Below are 24,137 nucleotides of genomic sequence, written 5' to 3' on the forward strand. Positions count from 1 at the left end.
GACCCAGTGAAAACAGTCTTAAGCGGTAAATTCATAGCATAGTACCTCAAGAAATAAGAATTATGTTAAATGAACAATCTGACCTTACACCTAAAGAAAGTAGAAAACAAACAACAAACAGAGCCCAAAGTGAGCAGAAAGAAGGAAATAAAGATCAGAGTAAAAATAAAATGCAGTCTAAAACAAACAAACAAAAAACAATACAAAAGATCAATGCAACCGAGAGCTGGTTATTTGAAAGATAAACAAGAAAATAAGAGAGAGAATGCAAATAAGTAAAATGAGAAGTGAGAAGTTAAAATTGACACCACAGAAATATAAAGGATTATAAGAAAACACTATGAACAATTATATGTCAACAAACAGATAAATTAAAAACAAAACAAAACAAAAAACCATACAATCTTCCAAGATCGAATCAAGAAGAAACAGAAAATCTGAACAGACCAATTACAACCAACAAAATCAAATCAATAATCAAAAAACTCCCAACAAACAAAGTCCTTCAATGGCTTCACATGTGAATTTACTAAATATTCAAATAAGAATTAACATCTACCCTTCTCAAACTATTCCAAAAATTCAAGAGAAGGAAAGTCTCCCAAGTTCATTTTATGAGGCCAGCATTATCCAGATTCTAAAACTAGGCAAAGACAGTACAAAAAAAATATTTATAAGCCAGTATCTATGATGAACACAGATGCAAAAATCCTAAACAATATATTGGCAAATCAAATCCAGCAATACATAAAAAAGATCATACACCACAATCAAGTGGGATTTATTTCTGAGATGCAAGGCTGGTTCAGTAACTGCCAATCAATTTATGTGATACACCACATATACAAAATGAAAGATAAAAATCATATGATGATATCAATAGATGTAGAAAAAGAATATGACAAAAATCTAGCATCCATTTATGATAAAGGCTCTCAGCTAAGTGGGAAAACAGGAAACATACCTCAACATAATAAAGACTATATATGACAAACCCACACAGTTAACATCATACTCAGTGGGGAAAAGCTAAAAGTGTTTTCCTTAAGCTCAGAAACAAGACAGAGATATCCACTTTCACCACTTTTATTCAGCATAATTACTGGAAGTCCTAGTCATAGCAAACAAACAAACAAACAAACAAACAAATAAAAGGCACTTAAATTAGAAAGAAAGAAGTAAAACTGTCATTATTGGCATGTGACATGATACTATATGTAGAGAATCCTAAAGATTTTACCAAAAAACTACTAGAACTGATAAATGATTCAGTAAAGTAGCAAGATACAAAATAAATATTCAGAGATTGGTTGCATTTTTATTCACCAATAATGAACTATCAGAAAGAGAAATTAAGAAAACAATCCCATTTACAATTGCATCAAAAAAAACCCACAAAAAAAACAAAAACAAAACCAAGGGATAAAGTTAACCAAGGCAGTAAAAGACCCATAAAAAATTGAATAAAATGCAAATAAATGGAAGCATATACCATGTTCATAGAAAGGAAGAATTATCATTAAAATGTCCATATTATCCAAAGCAATCTATAGATTCAAAGTATTCCTTATCAAAACACTAATGGCATTTTTCACAGAACTGCAATAAATAATCCAAAAATTTATATGGAAACACAAAAGAACCTGATTAGCCACAGCAATCTTGAGAAAGAAGAACAAAGTTGAAGGTGTTGTGCTACCTGATATCAAATTATACTACAAGACTAGAGTAATCAAATCAGCACAGTACTGCCATAAAAACAAGCACGTAGATCACTGAAACAGAATAGAGAGCCCGGAAATAAACCCATGGCTACATGTTCAATTAATATATGACAAAGGAGGCAAGAACATACAATGGGGCAAAGACAGTCTATTCAATAAATAGGATTGAGAAAATTGGGCAGATACATGCAAAAAAGTAAATAAATAAAACTAGACCACCTTCTTATACCAGATATAAAATAAACTCAAAACCATAAAACTCCTAGAAAAAAATATGGGCAGGAAAATTTCTGACATTTCTCTTAGCAATACTTTTTATAATATATCTCCCTAGACAAGGGAAACAAAAGAAAAAATAAAGAAATGGGACTACATCAAACTAAAAATGTTTTGCACAGAAAAGAAAACATTAACAAAATGAAAAGACAACCAACTGAATGGAAGAAGACATTCACCAATGATACATCAGATAAGAGTTTAATATCCAAATCTGATAAGAAACTCATACAAGTCAACACCAAAAATCTAAGAGTGTGTTTAAAAAATGGGCAGAGGACCTGAACAGACAATTCTACAAAGAGGACATACAGATGGCCAAGACATGTAAAAAGATGCTCAACGTCACTAATCAGCAGAGAAATACAAATTAAAGTCACAATGAGATAACACCTCACACCAGTCACAATGGCTATCATCAATAATCCAACAAACAACAAGTGCTGGCAAGGATGTGGATAAAAGGGAACCCTCGTGCACTCTTGGTGAGAAAGCAGATTGGTGTAACCACTATGAAAAAGAGCATGCAGATTCCTCAAAAAATTATAAACAGAACTACCTAATGACTCAACGATTCTACTTCTGGGTATATATCCAAAGAAACCAAAAACACTAATTTGAAAAGATATATGCAGCCCTATGTTCACTGCAGCATATTTACAATAGCGAAGATATGGAAGCAACTCAAGTGCTCATCACTAGATGAGTGGATAAAGAAGATGTAGTACATAGGCACAATGAAATATGACTTGGCTATAAAAAAGAATGAAATCTTACTGTCTGTGACAAACATGGATGGAACTAGAGGGAATTGTGCTAAGTGAAGTAAGTCAGACAGAGAAAGACAAATACCAAATTATTTCATTTATATGTGGAATATAAAGAACAAAATAAATGAACAAACAGAAACAGAGTCATAGATGCAGAGAACAAACTGATGGTTCCAGAGAGGAAGGAGGTTGGGAGGCTTGGTGAAAAAGGTGACGGGATTATGAAGTACAAATTGGTAGTTACAAAACAGTCATGGGGATGTAAAGTACAGCATAAGGAATATAGTCAATAATATTGTAATAACTATGTACAGTGCTAGGTAGGTTCTTGAATTATCAAGGGGATCGCTTCATAAATTATGTAATTGTCTAACCACTATGCTGTATACCTGAAACTAATATAAAATAATATAAAATTTTAAAAAATCAAAAAAGAAAAATTACTTTTGTTATGTTCCTAGGAGATATATTCCTGATGCTGAATAAGTCATCCTCTTTGGTGACCCCCAGTGATGAATGACATTTATAAAATATATATGATGGCCTTGCAAAATGAATGTATACAGTTAAAAGTTGGAAGAGTGGTCACCCTTGGTGCACAGAGTGTGTGTAGTGTCAGGAAGCAAGTGTGAGGAGGCTTTTAGATACTGATAATGCTGTTTCTTGATCTGGTATGTTCAATTTGTGAAAAGATTTCAATTTATACACTTGATCATGTGTACTTTTTAATATTTCAATAATAGGTTTTTTTTTAAAAAAAAACATGACCTTGCAGAAACTAAAAGTTAACTGATCCAATCAAAGAAGAGTATATGAGCTGAGCTATATTAATAACACCCTATTCTTCACCAAACAATATGTTCTACTTAATCCACATGTGTATGGCATTCTTTCTGAGATAATCCTGGAAATACCACTATTCATTGATATGATGCTTTGTTATTTTATTTTATTTTTTTTATCCCCACCCGAGGACATTTTTTGTTCAGGTAGAGTGGGAGGGAGAGAGAGGAAGAGAGAGAGAGAGAGAGAAACATCGGTGTGAAAGGGACACATCGAGTGGCTGCCACCCACACGACCGACCAGGGCCAGGGACAAACTGCAACCAAGGTACATGCCCTCAGCGGGAACCGAACCCGGGTCTCTCGGGACCGCAGGCTGATGCTCTAACCGCTGAGCAAAACCGGCCAGGGCTGATGCTTTGTTATTATTGCCATCATAATCATTTAAATTTACAGGCAAAAATATAAATTCTTTAAATGGTAAGGAAGGACAATGGGGACGGTTGGGGAGGAGAAACTGGAACTAAACTAAATGTCAGATACATGCATGCTAGTCAATTTCAATGATCCCATTTAACCTTTACGGCAACTCTGGAAAAAGGCACAATTACTCCAATTTTGTCAAAAGGTAACAATGCTCAGAAATTTTAAATAAAAAAACTGACCAAGGCCAATTTATTTAACTATAAAGAAAAGAATGATGATACAAATTCAAGTCTGACTCAAGCCCTTTAACACTATACCTCAAAATATTTATATCTATTTTTCAGAGCCTCAATAGTTCTTAAGCTTTCTTCATGCTGCTTTTCTTTAGCTGCCAAAAGGGACTTCAGCTTTTCTTTCTGAAATGGAAAGAAATAAATACAGAACAAAATCACACTGCTTGAAACTGGGTTAAAAATATGTTTTAGGAAACATGAGTTAGAATTATTTTGAGGACTGCTGTTAATGAATTCTCTAGTCTGGAGGATTTTTAACTATTAGTAGAGTTGAAAATTTCCATAAATATACTAATAAAATATATAATATATATAAATAATATTAAAAATTAAATTTCTATTTTTCTTAAATCTTATTTTCAGACATTTCCTTTAAAATGTTTAGAATTTTACATCTTTTCATGAAAAACTTCATGGAAAATGAGATATTCAGAGGCAATAACAACAAAATGTCAACACTAATCAATGCCACTATATTCAAAACATACTTTTATGGTCTCATGTAGGTTTTGTTTTTCCCTTTGAGCAATACGCAGAAATAGAATCCTAGTCTCCATCTCTATTCAGGACTTAAACCTCTACTGCAGTATCACCTTCAATTTATATAACATTAAAGTAAAATTTATCATCCTACCTCACTTTCCAGATCATCAGCAACCATTACTTCCTAAATTAATAAAAAAAGAAGAAATGTGTTTTCATTCTTGAAAGTGTATTTGAAAAGACTTGAACTTGGCAAATATCTTTTAAAGACTGGCACATGTCTTTAAGAGTGGGAACAAGGATGCCCCCACTCAGTGTTTGTGTATCATAACCAATTCTGCTGTCTGAACTGTCATTCATTCTTCTCACCCTCCAGGTTCACAAGCACCTTTGACTCTTCTAAGAACCCATCAATGATCAATTCCTACTTGTTCTTCCTTGTCACATTTTCTCTCTACGCCTTCCTCTTCAATCCAACAGTTCCAACTATAGTTCAGTCCTTTGTTACTACTACACACCAAAAGTATTCCCTGTTCTTATATCAAGCATTAAAAGCTTCATATAAAGGTCCCAGTAAGACAGGTCCTCAAGAGCAACGATCCGATTTTAGCTCCTTTAGCACCTAGTACTCTAACTTGATTTGACAGGTGATTATTAACAATTTATTATCAATGGTGACTACTGGTAACAAAATAGTTTTGGATTTTTTTTTTATTATGCAGATTATTTACCTCATTTAGCTGTAGTTGTAAACCATTGACTTTGTCCAATAATATTCTCTGTTCTTGCTGAATTTTTCTCAACCTTTCTTTCAAATCTCCATTTTCAATCTCCAGATCCTTAAATAGTAAAGATAACAGGTACTAGACCAACCTTAAAACATCAATTCTTATGGAAGAATTTTTAAAAAGCAGTTTGCTATCACAGACTGACATATACATATGTAAAAGAGCTCTAAGTACAAAAATTCAATAATTTCAATGACATTCAAATGATTTAAATCCATAGTTTGGAAATAATATGGAAAATTACAGTCTTATGATATCCAGTGAATACAAGTATATACAAGACAGCAAAGCATCATGATTCTAATAAAAAGTAAAAGCATCATCTGTAAATAGAAAGTAGCAGAAGAATATGCCATTTTAACTTTTGTTTAACACCTCTGAAGTTTACAAGAAAAAATATTCTAATACTTTTGTTAAACTAATCATCATTTCAGTGCTCTAGAAAAAAACATTTACAGTTTCACTTTTTTAACCCCTAAATAGTAAACTATAAAACCCAAATAAGTCCAGCCGGTGTGGCTCAGTGGTTGAGCATCGACCCATGCACCAAGAGGTCAAGGGTTTGATTCCCAGTCAGGGCACACACCCAGGTTGTAAGCCAAAACCCCAGTGGGGTGTATGCATAAGGTAGCCAATCAATGTTCTCTCTCATCAATGTTTCTCTCTCTCTCCCTGTCCTTTCCTCTCTCTCAAAAAAAATCAATAAAGAAAAAAAAAACAAAATAAAATACTTTTGTTTTAGCATATGGAAAACAGCTATTCAACTTATATTTTAATAATATTTCAGTCATAAGATAAACCATTTAACTGGTTTATTGGTTTATCTTATTTAATTGTGGGATTTTCATATAATATAATCCAATAATTATTTTTTGAACACTGACATATATAAAAGGTCAAAAGTACTCTGTTGTTAACAAAATTAATTTTCTTTTTCTTTTTTTTTTTTTATCCTCACTTGAGGACATTTTATATTTATCTTCAGATAGAGCAGGAGGGAGAGAGGGAGGAAGAGAGAGAGAGAAACTTTGACGTGAAAGAGAAACATCAAGTGGTTGCCACCCATACAACCCCAACTGGGGCCGGGGACAAACTGCAACCCAGGTATGTACCCTTAGCAGGAACTGAACCCAGGACTCTATGGTCTGCAGGCCGATGCTCTAACCACTGAGCAAAACTGGCCACGGCCAAAATTATTTTTCTTAATCAAAACAAAAATACTTTTGCCTGGCCAGTATGGCTCAGTGGTTGAGCATCGACCCCTGTACCAAGAGGTTGCCGGTTCAAGTTCTGGTTAGGATAATTTCTGCCCAGGTTGTGAGCCAAATTCCCAATGGGAGGCATGCGGGAAGCAGCCAATCCATGTTCTCTCTCATCAATGTTTCTTTCTATCTCACCCTCTCCTTCCTCTCTCTCTAAAATCAATAAAGAAAAAAAAATGTTTTAAATACTTTCAGAAGTTCAGATTTTATTTTATTTACATTAACAACCATCATTTTATCACTATAATTAGTTACTTAAAATGAACAGCAATTTATGATTTATGGCCCAAAACAGATATATTTAAATGAACAAGAAGTTATGTGAAGTTATTGAATAATTTGCTTCCTATTCTATATTAAAACTACACTTTCTGTAAGATAGTACTGACTCAAACATTCATATCAGAAGTCAATTCTTTCAGAAGGGACTGAATAAGAAAATGGAATCACAAAACATAACAAGCCACCTTTGCTTTCCTCACTCATTCCCCTGCCGGTTTTTTGTCCCCTCCCTTTTCTCCCCACCCCACTACAGAAAACATTGGAATTCTTTACAAAGGGAGATACCATTTTTTTTTTACCTGAATGCTTTGGTGCTCCCTCTGATTTGACTTCATATTTACTTCATCTAGCATGTGTGTCAAATTTCGCTTTGGTAAAACAAACGAGAACACAGGTTAGCAAGTATGAGAATACAGAAATAAATAGGCAGTAAACCCAATTAGTGATTTTCAGTTTATCCAACATTAAATCTTGGTGTACATAACACAGTGCTTCCATTTAAAATGCCAAATGGAAAGCATCTTTAAAGATATTGGTTTTAAATAAATCAAATATAATTTATTTTAAAATACTAAAAAATAACAATTTAAAATCCTTATTGTTAAGGATTTATTTTAGCCAAAGTCACCAAACTGTGAAAGAGAGAATTTGTATTAGACAGAAAACTAAAGTTGTGCCATAAAGCATCATCATCCATTCCCAAACAAAGAATTTAGTTTTTAAAACAAGGAGGAGAAGGAGATACACAATGTTGAAAGAAAATATGAAAATTATTTCTTTCTTTGAGCACTGATGCAATAAAATATCAATGGGCATGTAAGTAAGAGACAGACAATCCTCTGACCAGAGCTATATAAAAGATCTCTAATGACTTGGTTGGGTATGTGTTATTTTATACACTTACTGGTCTGAAACCTTATTCCAGCTTAGAGATCTGCTTTAATAAAAACATAATTATTAAACAAGAGAGCAAACAACCTCCTTTTTTCATCCAAACTGACTTTTAAATTTACACAATAATTTAGAAAGCCACTTCTTTCTTCCTATTTGAGAGCTAAAAAAAAAGATAAAGTTTTAATTCTGCAAGATAATTTTTTACATTTTGTATTATTTGTTGAGTTTTGTTTAATCAAGTTTAAACTATTATTGTAATGAGTTTAGATTTAGAATCAGAGAGACAAGTTTCCATTAAAAAGATATCCTGTATCTATAATTTGGCCCAAACTACAATTCTAGCCTCTGTCCTTTTACGAAAGAAGTGTTCTTCATGTGGAATATGACTACTAGTCTCATAACCACTTTCATTCCCTGCCCTCCCTTCAGGGGTCCTTTAGAACCTGGCACCTGATTACCTGCCCTATCACTTCTCCTGCTCCACGAAGTGCATGTCACTCCTGTCACTCTGGCCCTGGTAAATATGCACCTTCCTCAGGGGCTTGGCATCTGCCCCTTCTTCTCTCAGTGAGGCATCTCCCACAGAGCCCTGTGGCTCCCTCCTCATTTCCTTCAGATCTCTGCTCAAATGTCACTTCCTGGGAGAGGCCTTTGCTGACCACACAATCTAAAACAGCTTCCTGCCCTCTCCCTTTTCACCTCCCAATCCTGTTGCACTATTCTTCAAAGCATCTGTTATGATCCTAAATACTTGTCTACCTACCAGTCATCTCTCTCACTAGGCTGGGAGTTAGTTCCATGAGTCAGAAACTTTGAACACTATGATCTTCCCAGCACTTAGAACAGCAATTGGCATATAATAGGTGCTCTATAGATATCTGTTAAGCAAACCAAATAAGTTCCTTTTTAAAAACTATACTGTAGTCTTAAAAACAAGGATTATATATATGCCCCTTAACACTGGAAAATATCCTATTTACAGAATATATTTTTAATGTATTAAAAAAAAATGGAAACAAATGAGTTTTACAGTTCCTAGCAGAATATTAACTTTATTAACTCCATGTATTTTTCATTTCCATATTAATATTCAATAGTTTAAGTATCTATACATTTCAGAAATCACTTTCTCTGATTCTATATGAGATGGCTGGTACAGACACAGTGGTGCACATTTTATTTCCCTCTACCCCCACTTAGGTTATCTGAGGAATGAGAGAGAAAGTTGAAACAGTTGCTCCAGGTGGAAAACAAAAGTGACAGCAGACATGATCCATGCATGAATGTATTACTTAATTCTGGTGGATTAAAATGGAAAACATGCTTTAATATAGCTTTCAGATTCAGGTGAGAGGTAGAGAAATGATACAGAATGATGATCAGAACTGCTCAGAAGGTACCTGATTACTTTCTCTTCAGGGTTTGGAAGTGCTCAGGTTCCTCTCACTAGAGAAAAGCTGAAAGCCTGGAAGGAAACAGCCAGCAGAAGAGGAGAGCTGCCTACACTAGCTTTTGAGCAAGATGTCTAGAGCACCGTAAACCAACCACACTTGAACTCGAAGAGATTAGCGCAAAATGATGACATTTACTGAGTTTAGGTCACAAAACCAGGGTTAAACAGTGATTTGATAATAAAATTAGTGCGAGGTATAAATTATTTCACGTACTGTGTTTATTTTTTTTTTTAAAGAAAAGTCTTCATTAAATTAAATATATGCAGAATAAAAAAGGGAATCAAAATGTTAACAGTAGTATTGAAATAACAATATATAATCAATTTTGAATTCTGTTTTCTTCATTTCTTATGTTGGAAGAATTTTCGCATAACAATAAATATTTGATCTGTTATTAAGGGAGAACAGGTAAGCCATCTATGATCTGCCAGGCTAAGAGTCATCATTTAAGAATCTCAACAAAGTGCAATATCCCATACTTGAAAGGGCTGGATGTTCAAGGTCAGCAATCAGGAAGCTATTTATTTCCCCCTGGATACATTCACTGTAATTAAAATCCACTGTCTCACGCTGAGTGATAGTATTTAGATAAAGCCTCCAGATCTTAATACCTAGGTTCTACATGGGTATGATTAACTGGGCAGAGAGAAGAGCACACATTTAAACTCAGAAGAGTGATATATAATCATTAAACACTTTTACTAAGTACTTTACTTTAATTGAATAATATACATAATTTTAAAAATTAAAATTAAGATCTACCTGTTGCAGTGATGGTCCTTTCTTCCAAAGTTCTCTCCCTGAAGATATAAAGAGATGAGGAAGAGAAACAGTGAAACAGCAGGTTAACTTGGGTAGATATGAATTCTCTATACAATTGAGTTAATATGAAAAAAATAATTTTAAAGTTTCCTTTAATGCTTACTACTTCACAGTTAAAATAATAGCAAAATATCATTTTTGCATCTCAAACTGGCAGAATTTTGTTTTTGTTTTTTCCTATGACAACATCCAGGTAGATAATATTCAATGCTAGGGAGGGGAGGGAGACAGGTTAAAAAATGTAATATTTAAAACACTCCTAAATTGAAAGGCAAATTGTCAATATACATTAAAGGCTTAAAGAAATGCATATACCCTGAAACTCCATCATTCAATTTATACAAATTGATCCTAAAGGTATAATAAAAAAATGCTGAAATAGTTATGCATAAGGACAGTCACTAAATTATTAAATTAAACTTAAATAGATGGAATTTTGTGCATCAATAAAAATTGTACCATAGAAAATACATTTATTTATGAGGAAAAAGCCTACACATTACATTACACGGAAGGTAATCTACAGCTCACTCCAGGTGACCTTGATTTCATGCACAGGGAGACGAGTGGAAGGATAGTCCTCTAAATGTTAACAGAGGCTCCTCAGTAGTAGGATGAGTGACTAATTTTATTTGTTATACTTTTCTATATTTCCCAGTTTCCCTTTAATAAAGATAGAAAAATACTTGGCACAAGTATTAAATAAATATTGGTTGAATATTTTATATACAGGTTTGAACAATGGTTCTTTAAAACTGTAAGTATAAAAGCTAAGAGCTTCACCTCCCTCCCAATCAAAAAATATGTATTACTAAAACACCTGATTTGACTCTTTCTACTCAGTTCATAAATTACTCCACAGTATAGTAGGGTTTACTGATAAACTAAATAATATTTGCCACACACACTGCCTTGGTATCAAATATTTTGCTTGTTATAAACTAGTTCTACCATGTAAATCTTTAAAAGCTGCTCCTAATTATCCTGGACTTTTCTAGTTACAGAAAATTTCTGGTACCTTTGTTGGTATTTTCCGATACAGTCTTCAATAAAGTTAGAATGTCCAGATTGTCACCAATTCTTGCATAGTAAGAACAATCATGGCCAAGGGCATCCAGCAAGCTTACATCAGCACCATTTTTAATTAAGACTTCTACAGCATCTTTGCAGCCATACTCACAGCCTAGCATGAGAGCAGTCCTAAAAAGATGGAAGAATAAAAAAACCTTGAGAAAGATCCAAGAAAATCCTTCAGAAATCTTTTTCCAGAGCCTGTTTTTGAAGAACAAATATTACTTTAAAAAGTCATACTTACGCCCTGGCCGGTTTGGCTCAGCGGTTAAAGCGTCAGCCTGCGGTCCAGAGAGACCCAGGTTCGGTTCCTGCTAAGGGCATGTACCTCGGTTGCACTTTGTCCCCGGCCCTGGTTGGTTGTGCGGGTGGCAGCCACTCAATGTGTCTCTTTTGTGTCGATGTTTCTCTCTCTCTCTCTCTCTCTCTCTCTCTCCCTCCCTCCCACTCTATCTGAATAAAAAATGAAAAGAAATGTCCTCAGGTGAGGAGTAAAAAAAAAAAAAAGTCATACTTATTACAAATTCAAATTTCACTCTATATTTTAATCTTGTATTTTAACTTCACTGGATTTATAAAAACATTTGCTTTGTGTTTTAATTTGCAAAGTTAAACTCTTTTATCACTTTATATGCATTTGTTACTTCTACTACCAAACTAACTCCCTTTATTCTTGTCCTATGTCCTACAAGTAAATCACCACAGAAATCTTCCACAACTGATACTGTCACCCCACCTGCTCAAAACCTACAACAATAAATCCAAACTATTCAAGTCCCTTCATGAATTGAAGCACAATATGAAAACCTCCCTAATGAATCTCTTCTACTCCAAACAAAACAAGAACCAAATTCCTGTTCCTGATTTCTTTTTAATTTTTTTTTCTTTATTGATTTTAGAGAGAAAGGAAGGGAGAGGGAGAGAGAGAAACATCAATGAGAGAGAACATGGACTGGCCACCTCCTGCATGCCCCCGACCAGGGATCAGCCTCACAACCTGGGCATGTGCCCTAACCAGCAATCGAATTGGTGACCTCTTAGTGCATGGGTCAACACTCAACCACTGAGCCACGCAGGCTGGGACTGATTTCCTTTTTTTTTTTTTTTTTTTTTTAGAAGAGCCTTGTTTCTCCTACCTGGAGATCTTCACACCTAATTTTATTTTTTATTTATTTATTTAATTTATTTTTTAGGGCCTTCCAGTAAAAACTGGAAGACCTACTAGACAAATTCAAAAGAGCTGTAAGCACTTCTTCTCACCTTATTTTAAAACTTGCTTCCTCAAATTAACCCCATTAATATGGCCCACTGGTTTATTCTGCCATGATAGAATCATCAGCACTAAACACTTAACAGTATTCTCAGTAAACAGTAATAATGCAACAAAACAAATCATCATACAATTTTAGAAGGATCCTAGCAATTATTTTGCCCATGCTCTATTTTTGTTGCTGAGGAAATCAACACCTAATGAAAAGAAATGACTTAGCCTATATCTAACTGTCTTCAATTGTGAATATTGGATTTCATAAGGAAACTGATTCTTGCTTTACTCTGCTATATATGCTCTATTTCTCTTTTCTACTCCCCAAATAGTTACTGTATGCAATTTTATATAAAATAGGCATAACAAAGTGTTTGTTATTAGAGAAAAAAGTGCTATATATAGGTAGAACACGAAATTTAAAAAAAACAACTTGAATATATTGTCAGAATCTAAGATTTTAATTTATTTTTAAAACCATCTGCTATCTACTCTATATAATACACATTGCCCTACCTCATTGATTTTTTTGGTGAAATTCCAATGAGAAAACAGATGAACATGCTTGGAAAAATATAAGAGCATTAAAAAAAAAAAAAGACATTATATATGGATCAACCAAATCATCCCTCTCTGATACCAAAATTTATTTTTATTTAAATCAAATTTTCTTAGTCATGCTTGGAACCAGATTATAGTATCTGCAAAACAAAGTAATACAAAAAGCCACTTTCTTAATAATCATGTCAATGATTTAACTGCTTAAGAATTTCTTCCTTTGAGATGCCTGAACAATAAAAACAGCTAGAGCTAAAAAATCTGACATCTAAAGCCTTTATACTGCTCCACTTCCAATGAACTACAAACAACAGGATACATGTTTAGAAGAAGAAAATGAAGTAAAAAAAAACCAACAACTTCATTCGTAATCATCTATAAAATCCCAGCAACTTGTTATAAATTATTGTAATGCTTCAATTAGTGGAGGAGCTATATTTCAGTTACTTTATTGTCCAAAACTTCATGACCATAAACACCATAATTATAATATAATAAGCACCATGAAAAGGGGAAAGGGAGAATCACAGATAGAAATTGTAAGTGCAGACCAACTAAAATAGCATCAAATACAGAAGCAAAAATAAACAAAGGGAATCTTGGGATAGAAAATGAACTCTGTTTCAGAAAAGGAGGTGGCATTGTGCCTGGGCATGGTAAGGAGAGAAAACACCTTGAGAAAATCAGTCCTGAAACATGTCAAGCTCCAGGACATCCATGAACCAAACGACTCACTAATGAAGTGAACTATAGGTATAATTTTTACTCCCCAAAGAGTACTAATGAAGAAATGGACTATAGATCTAATTTTTTATTCTTCTTCCTTATATCTTATTTGAGCCCATTTCATTAAATATTTTCATAAAGCTTAAAATAACTGGGATCCTCTTTCTTCAATTCTTTGCTCAAACATAGGCCCTAATCATTGCTTGTATTCTGTATTTAGCCATCATCTTCCCCTACGTCCCTCTGCATCCTTCTTCAGCAGACTTTGAAAAAAAATAAGTGGTGCTAATTCCAAGGAAGGGGTGAACCAAAAGGGATGGAAAGGCCATCACAGCAGCAGAATTTCAGAATCACTGTGCATGTAGCTGGTATGTGGGGAGTTGTGATGAAAAAAAAATTTACCTGTTTTGTTTGTCTCTGGAATTAATATCTGCTCCTCTATCTATCAGCAGTTGACATATTGTTGGCCTACACATCTGAGTAGCCAGAACAAGCGGTGTCCTCCCATCCTGAGCAACAAGAAAAATAAAACAGTATTAAGACAACAAATCACCCAAAACATAAAAGTTAGAACTTATGAGTTGAAATGAGAATAAATATAAATTGACTTACTACATCTTTGGCATTCACGGAGGCCCCATGGTCACAAAGCAGCTGTATGCTAGAAGGACAGTCTGCCATAGCTTTGAGGAACAAAGGAAATGATAAATGATGAACAGCTGTTAGTAAGACATGTGGTGTTTTGCTAAGTCCATATAAGGAATAAATTCTTCATTTTCTAAACTACTAAGCTTCACATCATTTACTCTCAGTTTAGCATTATAAGTATCAATTTTCTGTCTTAAAATAGATTAGACAAAAATCATTTTATAAATTTTATATATGTTATTAGGACCAACCTATATTATCATCCTTGTAGAAAACAAGAATATACTACTGCTCTCTAAGGGTGAACACAGATAATAAAAATCACTTCAACTTTCTATTTATATTAAGTTTTTAAACATGATAACTGGCTTGATCCATGAAGTATTAGCTGAGTTTTTATTAAAGAATCATATTCACTTTTATACAGAAGAGCCATAGTAGAAAAAGCATAACTCATACAATTCATATTCCTTTTCAAAAGCAGAGATTGCAATGTCTGTCTTTAATGATGCAAAGCAAGGCCATTTTACTAAAAATTATAAAATTGCATGATGTTTCTTCTCTGATCAACACTAGAGTTCTCATTTGAATTAGGAAAATATTATTGTTAAATTCATAAAATAGGACTGTGTTTATACTCCCCTTGAATTTTTTTAAAGCCTATGTGTTGATACTAGATTATTAGCACAGAAAATAATGACAAAATTAGCATTCTTTTCTTTTGTGGAATTCAATAGAACAAAACAAAACATACATAAGAAAATCAAGTAAATGCTCATTTCTGGATGTCTTTAATACAGCAAATCTTTTATATAAAATATATAATCAAACTTAAAAAAGGATCAACTGAACACATTAATTCAGAAATTATAAAATTAAGAACCATTCAGGCCCAATTAAAAATAAGAATGCAAAATGTAAAGCATGATAAATTCTAGAGTTATGATATGGTGAACAAATAAAGTCACTATTAAAGGTGCTGTGATGGAGCACACCAGCTGTTCACCAAACTCTGACGGACGGCACTTTCTTCCATGGCAGTACAGTAGGCTGGGCACATGGTGGCTCACCTAAAGACCACAGTTCCCCGTATCCCCTGCTTGTATGTATTACTGCATGAGTTAGAGCATGCCTATGGAACATGACAGGAGTGATGTGTACTACCTTCTGACTCTAGGGCTTAAAAGAATGGTTATATATATATTCCTGCACAATTGTTCACCTTCCTATCAGTAGGAAAACAGAGGTGCCAACTATCAGCTTCAGTCTTAAAGATGAGACCAATGCCCTAGGCAATGGTAGGCCTGCAAAATAAAAGAAATCTGGATCCCTGAATGACCATATGGAGCAGAGGCACAAGCTAATCTGAACAACAGGGCTGTAACATGAAAGAAATTAATTCTGGAGTACTGTCAACACCCCAGTGGAGAAGCTGAGGTCATCATCGGATCTGAAATATTTCAAGTGGATAGAAAACTGTTTCAGCAATGCAGACAATTAAGTGAGTTGTGGTGATGGCGCTGTTAGTAAAACATGTCTCCTGATATCCTACACAACAAATTTCCATCTAAGTATGTACCAACTGTTTCTGACAATTATGCAGTCACAACTATAATTGGAGGACTTTTTGATACTGCAGGACAAGATTATGATTACTACCACTGAATTATGCACAGACAGATACATTTCTAGTCTGTTTTTCAGTGGTTTCTCCATTCTCATTTGAAAATGTGAAAGAAAAATAGGTACCCAAAATAACTCACCACTGTCCAAAGACTCCTTTCTTGATTGTTGAGACCCAAACTGATTTCAGAGATGACCCCTCTCCTATCGAGAAACTTGCCAAGAATAAACAGAAGCCTATCACTCCAGAGACATCTGGAAAGCTGTCCCATGACCTGAAGGCCGTCAAGTTACATGGAGTGTTTTGCCTTCACACAGAAAGGCTTAAAGAATGTATCTGACAAAGCAATACTGGCTACCCTGGAGCCTCCAGAACAAAAGAAGAGCCATAGATGTGTACTCCTATGAACATCTTTCCAGCGCTGTTTCTGCACAACTGGTGTCAGCATCACACTAAAAGCAATGTTTAAATCAAACTAAAGATTAAAAATTAAAATTCATTTTTGGAATACTGACAAATGCCCTGCACTTACCCATATGCACTCATGTGAGACAATGCCCATAGGAAAGGCCCTTTTCCCCTTCTCAATATTAGTTAACTTTGAGTAACTGTATATTGCCAAAAAAGTGATCAGTACTAGCTTTTGCTTTGTTGTTTCAAATATTTTATTTTTTGTTTAAAAACAAGCATGTTTGTATTGATTATGTAACAGCCTAATTTGGGTTGTTAAAGCTGCTCCTGGGTTCTACTCTGGAGAGTAATCTGGGACATCAGTTTCTTTTTTCTTTTTTAGGGAGTGTGGAGGGAATATGGGGGGTAGTTTTTATTAGTAATTTTTAAAAAATTCATTAACCATTGGACAACTCTTAAGGAGATGGAATTATTACACATTCTACTTCTTAGATCTAGTTTAAAAACATGTTCCCACCTGGTGCTCTTTAATAACATGCTCCTTTTTTAAAGTTGCCTTTTTTTGCCACCCTTGAGTAAGTACTAAACATACTCATCATATCCAAAATTTTTGTCTTGTGTATGTAGTTTGTTTTAATTTTTTGTATATGGTAAGTGACCCACCCTGCAGGTTGAGCGAGGAGGACTCTAGAGGGGGAGTGAGGATGAGAAGGGACAAGAGACACAGAAATGGAGACAAGACAGGCCTCTGATCAAGTCTCTGTTTATTCTGGGGAGATCCACAGTATATATAGGGCAAGAAGCAGAAAAACAAGAACATTTGTTGCCAAGGGATAAGTTTGTGGTAACCACCCTGAAGCAATTTCAGGTAAATATCACGTAAATATCCCGGGTTGAAGAAAAGATAAACAGAGCATAACTGGTCCACTTAAAGGAATGCAGAAACATTGTATACAGAGGTATCCTGCCTTGGGGCAGGAGATGGCAGAGCAGATTATAACAAAATGATGCCATGCAAAAGTCTCCCACAGGTAAGAATACTAAACATGATATCTAATCTCTTATTATAAAGTGCACATTAATTGTGTATCAATTATGTGCAATTTCTGTATATAATTGTACCTCAAACAGGCATAACTAAAAATAAAAACTGGGGAAAATTGAACATTGACAAGACAACATTGAAAACATTTTCAAATGTATTAAGTGTAATAATGGTATTATATTTAGGCTACAAAACAGAAACATTATCTTTTAGAGATACAAAGTGAATTATTTATGAATAAAATTATATGATGCCTTGGATTTAATATAAAAGATGCCAATGGAGTAAGAGAATAATGTATGGTGGTATAAATGAACAAAAATTGGGCATATATTAACAACTGTCTAAGTTTAGTAAAGAGTGTAGGTGTTTTGCCCTGGCCAGTTTGGCTCAGCGGTTAGAGCGTCCGCCTGCGGTCCGGAGAGACCCGGGTTCGGTTCCCGCTAAGGGCACGTACTTCGGTTGCAGTTTGTCCCCGGCCCTGGTTGGTCGTGCGGGTGGCAGCCACTCGATGTGTCCCTTCACATCGATGTTTCTCTCTCTCTCTCCCTTCCTCTCTCTCCCTCCCACTCTATCTGTCCAAAAAATGGAAAAATATCCTCGGGTGAGGATAAAAAAAAAAAAAAAAAAAAAAAAAAAAAAAAAGAGTGTAGGTGTTTTAATAAAACTCAATCTTCATGTATATTTGAAAATTTCCATCATTAATAGTTAAAAATGCCCTGGCCAGTTTGACTCAGCAGTTGGAGCGTCGGCTTGTGGTCCAGAGAGACCCAGGTTCGGTTTCCGCTAAGGGCACCTACCTTGGTTGCAGTTTGTCCCTGGCCCTGGTTGGTTGTGCAGGTGGCAGCCATTCGATGTGTCACTTTCACGTCGATGTTTCTCTCTCTCTCTCTCTCCCTCTCTCCTTCCCACTCTATCTGAACAAAAAATGGAAAATGTCCTTGGGTGAGAATAAAAAAAAAAGAAAAAGCTAAAGAAGTTCATCCCTACCAAACCAGTAGTATATGAAATGTTGAAGGGTCTTCTTAAAGAAAAAAATGATTATTAATAATGTTGGATTAATTTTTTAAAACTAGGAAAAGGTGGTAAGAAAACAGAAATATCATGTGTCACATATTCATACTTCAGAACACAGCAAAATCATTTAAAAAATTCATTCAGCACAGTAAATTAGCATTATAAATATAAATTATAAATGATTTTAAATTTAATTTGTAAATTTGTCTAGAAGATTCTATAACTGTACAAGTTTGATAAGCACATCACATATTAATCTAGGTTGTTTTTATTTAGGTAGCCATATAAAATTATCATCTAAAATAAAATCTATAGTGGACGGAGACAAGATGGCTGAAGCCTAAGGAAAATTGCATCTGCTTGCTCTAAGCACAGGACTGGGCCTAAGGCTAAACTGCAGAACATTCAACTTGAAAAACCACCTGAAAATAGCTGACTGGAAATACTGTGAGCAAGGAGCATGGAGAGGGGACAGGAGAAGTCACTGAGTGGGTGAATGAACTCGCATACTGCATGGTGCGGCTGGGAAGATGGAGGGAACATCCAGCGGCACACAGCTCCTGCCCCCTGGGAGAAGGGGAACTCAGCCCCACAAAGAGATCCAGAGAAGGAATGGGGATTTCCATCAGACAGTGGAAATTAGAGGTGATGTGGCCCACCTTAGGGATGCAGCACTATCCCAGGCCAAAAGCCAGTGCATGGTTACACCACCAGCCTGGCAATCTCCCGATTGTGGGAGCCGAGAGTACACAAAGCAGAATGGCACACCTGAGAAGGGGTCTGAGTAGAAAATAAAGCAGTAAATCTGAGGGGCCAGGTATCTGTTGAAAGAACTTTGATGGGGGCTAGCCAGTGTCCTCCCTACCTCCAGCGAAGAGGAGGATCCTTTACCCTATTTGTGGAACAGTGCTGGGCTGCAAATAGGCAACCCAGAAGCAGGGCAAAACTGGGGATTCAGACTTCTGGCCACGTGGGAGCCTGGGCAGAAGCTCTGCCCAGTGAAGCCAGCCATGCTGAAAGATTAAAGAGCCAAGCAGGGCACTATTTTTCTTTTCTTCTCCTTTTTTATACATACATACATACACACACACATATATATATATATTTATATTCTCTCCTGCTTGGAGGTGGGGGTGGGGGTGGGGGGTTACCAGGGGTTGCCAGCAAACCAGGCAGAGCTGAAGCATTAGGAGAGGAAGAAACTGCCTGCCTCTCCTAGAAGTTACAGGCTCCTCCTCCTCCTCCTTCTAGTTCTTCTTCCTTCTCCTCCTCCTCTTCTTTTTTCCCCCTCTATCCTCCCTCTTCTAAATTCATTTGGTCTTGTACCTTCTAGTATTATTCTTGTGTGTGAGTATGCTTTTGTTTGTGTGTCTTTCAATCTTTTTGATGAGGCGATTTATTATTATTGATGCTGATTTTTGGGGGGGAGTATCTTTTTGGTTGGGTCGGGTATTGCTTTGTACTGATCTGTCAACATCAATATGACAGGGTAGGGCTTAAGACTCACAATTAACAACCCTGAGAGCTGAGGCCACCTACAAATAGACAATAGCAATCAAAATGCAGATTCAACAGAACAGTGCAAATAACCCACACAAGGGTCATCCCTAGAGCACTCAGCTGAGAAGATCAAGGATACTACTCCACTGGGTCCCAAGAGAAGGCCACCACACCAAGACTGAGAGACATAGCAGTGCTGGGTAGTATACACCGACTGACTGATGCATTCCAATATGCCTCATCTGGCTCCAACTACCAGACCACTAAAATGATGAAAAAAAGAACCACCCATAAATGAAAGAAAAGAAGGAATCTCCTGAAAAGTAACTACATGAAATGGAGGAAAGCAGTTTGTCAGATAAAGAATTGAAAGGAACGGTTTTTAGTGTACTCAATCAACTTAGTGAGAATTACAAGCAACTTAATGAGAACTACACCAGCATACAAAAAAAAAAAAAAGAGGTAGAAGCTATGAATAAAATCAAGTGGAAATGAAGAATGACATAGCTAATATAAAAAAATACCTTGAAAGGATTTAACAGTAGATTAGAAGAAGCTGCAGACCAAATCAGTGAGTTAGAAGACAAGGTACAAAAAAAATGCCCAGTTAGAGCAGCAAATAAAAATAAAAAATTAGACTATAAGGGAGCTTTGGGACAGCACAAAATGTAACAACATTTGCATCATAGGGGTACCAGAAGTAGAAGAATCAGAGAAAGGAACAGAAAACCTGTTTGAAGAAATAATGACAGAAAACTTCCCTAACCTGGTGAAGAAAAAGTCACACACATTCAGAAAACAAAGAGTCCCAATCAAGATGAACCCAAAAAGACCCACACCTAGATACATCATAATTAAAATGGCAAACATTAAAGAAAGAATCTTTAAGGCAGCAAGACAGAGTCAGAAAGTTAACTACGGGGGGCTCCCATTAGCTGATGTCTCAATAGAAACACTGCAAGCTATGATAGAGTGGCATGAAGTATACAAAGTAATTAAAAGCAAGGAGTCTGAATCCAAGACTACTCTATCCAGCAAAGCTATCATTCAAAATTGAAGGTGAAATAAAGACCTTTGCGGACAAAAAAAGGCTAAGGAGTTTACTAACACCAAACCAGCACTGCAAGAAATGCTAAAGAGACTGTTGTAAGAAGAAATGGAGAGCAAGAAAAGAATACAGACATAAAGAATAAAAATGTCAACAAATAAGTAGCTATACTAATAACCTTAAATGTAAATGGCTTAAATGCTCCAATCAAAAGACATAGGGTAGCTGAATAAATAAGAAAACATTATATATATGTGTGTGTGTGTGTGTGTGTGTGTATGTATATATATATATATATATATATATATATATATATATATATACTGTCTACAAGAGACCCACCTCAGAACAAAAGACTTACACAGGAACAAAGTGAAGGGATGGAAAACATGTTTCCATGCAAATGGAAATGAAAAAGAAAAAGCTGGTATAGCAATACTCATATCTGATAAGAGACAGAGAAGGTCACTACATAATATTAAAGGTATCAATCCAACAAGAGGATATAACCCTGGTAAACATGTATACATCCAATATAAGTGTACCAAAATATAATTTAAAACTTCTGGAGGACTTCAAGGGAGACATCAACGGCAATACAATCATAGTAGGTGACTTGAACACACCGACACCGCTGAATAGATCTTCTAGTCAAAAAATTAACAAGGAAACACAGACCCTAAATGATGCATGAGATCAGATGGATTTAATTTATATTTACAGAACACTTCACCCCAAAGCTGAAGAATATACATTCTTCTCAAGAGCGCATGGGACATTCTCAAAGAGAGACCACAAATTAGGACACAAACTAAGTCTCTACAAGTTCAAGAAGATTGAAATAAAATCAAGAATCTTCACAGATCACAGTGGCATGAAACTAGAAATCAATTACAATAAAAACACTCAAAAACATCCAAACATGTGGAAGCTAAAAATGTTATTAAGCAATGAATGGGTTACCAAAGAGAACAATAAAGAAATAAAAAACTTCCTGGAAAATAAGGAAAATGAACACACAATACAAAATCTATGGGACACAGAGAAAGCAGCCCTGAGAGAGAAGTTCATAGCAATACAGGCCTACATCAAGAAAAAAAAATTTTCTAATAAACTATCTAACCTTACAACTTAAAGAACAAAAAATAGAACAAGAACAACCCAGAGCTAGTAGAAAGAAGAAAATAATAATGGTAAGAGTGGAAATAAATGACAGAGAGACTAAAAAAAAATACAAAAGATCAATGAAACCAAAAGCTGGTTCTTTGTAAAGATAAACAAGACTGAAGAACCTTTAGCCAGACTCACTAAGAAACAAAGAGAGAGAACCCAAATAAATAAAATCAGAAATGAAAGATGTGAAGAACTGACACCAGAGAAATACAAAGAATTGTAAGAAAATATTACAAATAATTTAATGTCAACAAATTAGACAACCTAAGTGAAATGGACAAATTCCTAGGATCATATGGTCTTCCAGTCTTCCAAAACTTAACAGGGAAGAGTCAGAAAACCTGAACACACCAATAACAACTAAGGAAATTAAAGCAGTAATCAATAAACTACCAGCAAACAAAAAAACTCGGGTCTGGATAGCTTCACGGGGGGGTAGGGGAGGGGGGGTTTACCAAACATTTAAAGATAAACTAGCACCTATTCTCATTAAACTATTCCAAAAAATTCAAGAGCAAGGAAGACTTCCAAGCTCTTTTTATGAGGACAGCATCATACGAATCACAAAAGCAGATAAAGATACTACAATGAAAGAAAATTATAGATCAATATCCCTGATGAATATAGATGCCAAAATCCTCAACAAAATATTAGCAAATTGGATCTAGCAATGTATTAAAAAATTATACACCACAACTAAGTGGGATTTATCCCAGGGATGCAAGGTTGGCACAATACTCACAAATCAATAAATGTGATACACCACATAAACAAAATGTAAGATAAAAATCATATGATCAGATCAACGGATGCTGAAAAAGCATTTGACAAAATCCAGCACCTATTTTTTTATAAATACTCTCAGCAAAGTGGAAATAGAAGGATCATACCTCAACAAAATAAAATGCATATATGAAAAACCTACAGCCAACATCATATTCACTGGGCAAAAACTGAAAGCATTTCCCTTAAAAATAGGAACAAGACAACAATGTTCACTTTCACCCCTCTTACTCAACATAGTATTAGAAGTCTTAGCCACAGCAATCAGATGAGAAGGAAAAATAAAAGCCATCCAAATTGGAAACAAGGACGTGAAACTGCCATTTTTCATAGATTACATGATATTGTACACACAAAATCCTACAATTCTACAAAAAAAAAACTACTAGGTTTAATAAATGAATTTGGCAAAATAGCAGGATACAAAATCAACATTCAGAAATCACCAGCAATTTATATACCAATAATGAACATACAAAAAGAGAAACAAACAAAAAAATAATTCCATTTACTACTGCAACAAAAAAATTAAGATAATTGGAAATAAACATAACCAAGTAGGTAAAAGACCTATTCTCACAAAACTACAGGGCACTGAAAAAAGAAATAGAGGAAGAAAAGTGGAAGCACCCGGCCAGTGTGGCTCAGTGGACTGAGCATTGTCCCAGGGACTGAGAGGTCCTGGCAAAAGAACATGTCTGGGTTGTGAACATGATCCCCAGCAGGGGGTGTGCAGGAGGCAGCCGATCAATGTTTCTCTCTCTCACACATTGATGTTTCTATCTCTTTATCCCTTCCTCTCTCTCTAAAAAATCAATAAAACATATTTTTTTAAAAAGTGAAAGCATATACCATGTTCATGGATTAGAAGAATTAACATCAGTAAAATGTCCATACTACCCAAAGCAATCTATAGATTCAATGCAATCCCTATTAAAATACAAATGGCACATTTCACAGATCTAGAACAAATACTCCAAAAGTTTATATGAAACCATAAAAGACCCTGAATA

General features: G+C 35.1%; 1 protein-coding gene, 1 non-coding gene and 1 pseudogene across 4 annotated transcripts in view; 1 reads left to right on the forward strand and 2 right to left on the reverse strand.

Moving 5' to 3' along the window:
• Window positions 1-24,137, reverse strand: part of UACA (uveal autoantigen with coiled-coil domains and ankyrin repeats) — a 119,937-nt gene that overhangs the window by 26,969 nt on the left and 68,831 nt on the right. For 2 of the 3 annotated variants that reach the window (XM_036274187.1, XM_036274197.1), the window contains exons 6-13: window positions 14,488-14,558; window positions 14,278-14,384; window positions 11,275-11,456; window positions 10,197-10,234; window positions 7,386-7,454; window positions 5,486-5,593; window positions 4,906-4,938; window positions 4,296-4,394 (exon numbers count right to left, since the gene is read on the reverse strand). In XM_036274187.1, the coding sequence (XP_036130080.1) occupies window positions 4,296-4,394; window positions 4,906-4,938; window positions 5,486-5,593; window positions 7,386-7,454; window positions 10,197-10,234; window positions 11,275-11,456; window positions 14,278-14,384; window positions 14,488-14,558 (707 nt within the window). Of the gene's footprint in view, window positions 1-4,295; window positions 4,395-4,905; window positions 4,939-5,485; window positions 5,594-7,385; window positions 7,455-7,990; window positions 8,019-10,196; window positions 10,235-11,274; window positions 11,457-14,277; window positions 14,385-14,487; window positions 14,559-24,137 lie in introns of those variants that run through there. The other variant, XM_036274208.1, reaches the window with a different exon arrangement.
• On the reverse strand, window positions 12,518-12,579 carry LOC118621968. The gene has a single exon (XR_004957855.1). It is a non-coding gene; the product is annotated as a U7 small nuclear RNA (small nuclear RNA).
• LOC118638305 lies at window positions 15,508-16,554 on the forward strand (annotated as a pseudogene).

The sequence above is a fragment of the Molossus molossus genome, unplaced genomic scaffold (genome assembly GCF_014108415.1).
Source record: "Molossus molossus isolate mMolMol1 unplaced genomic scaffold, mMolMol1.p scaffold_m16_p_1, whole genome shotgun sequence".
Lineage (NCBI taxonomy): Eukaryota > Metazoa > Chordata > Mammalia > Chiroptera > Molossidae > Molossus > Molossus molossus.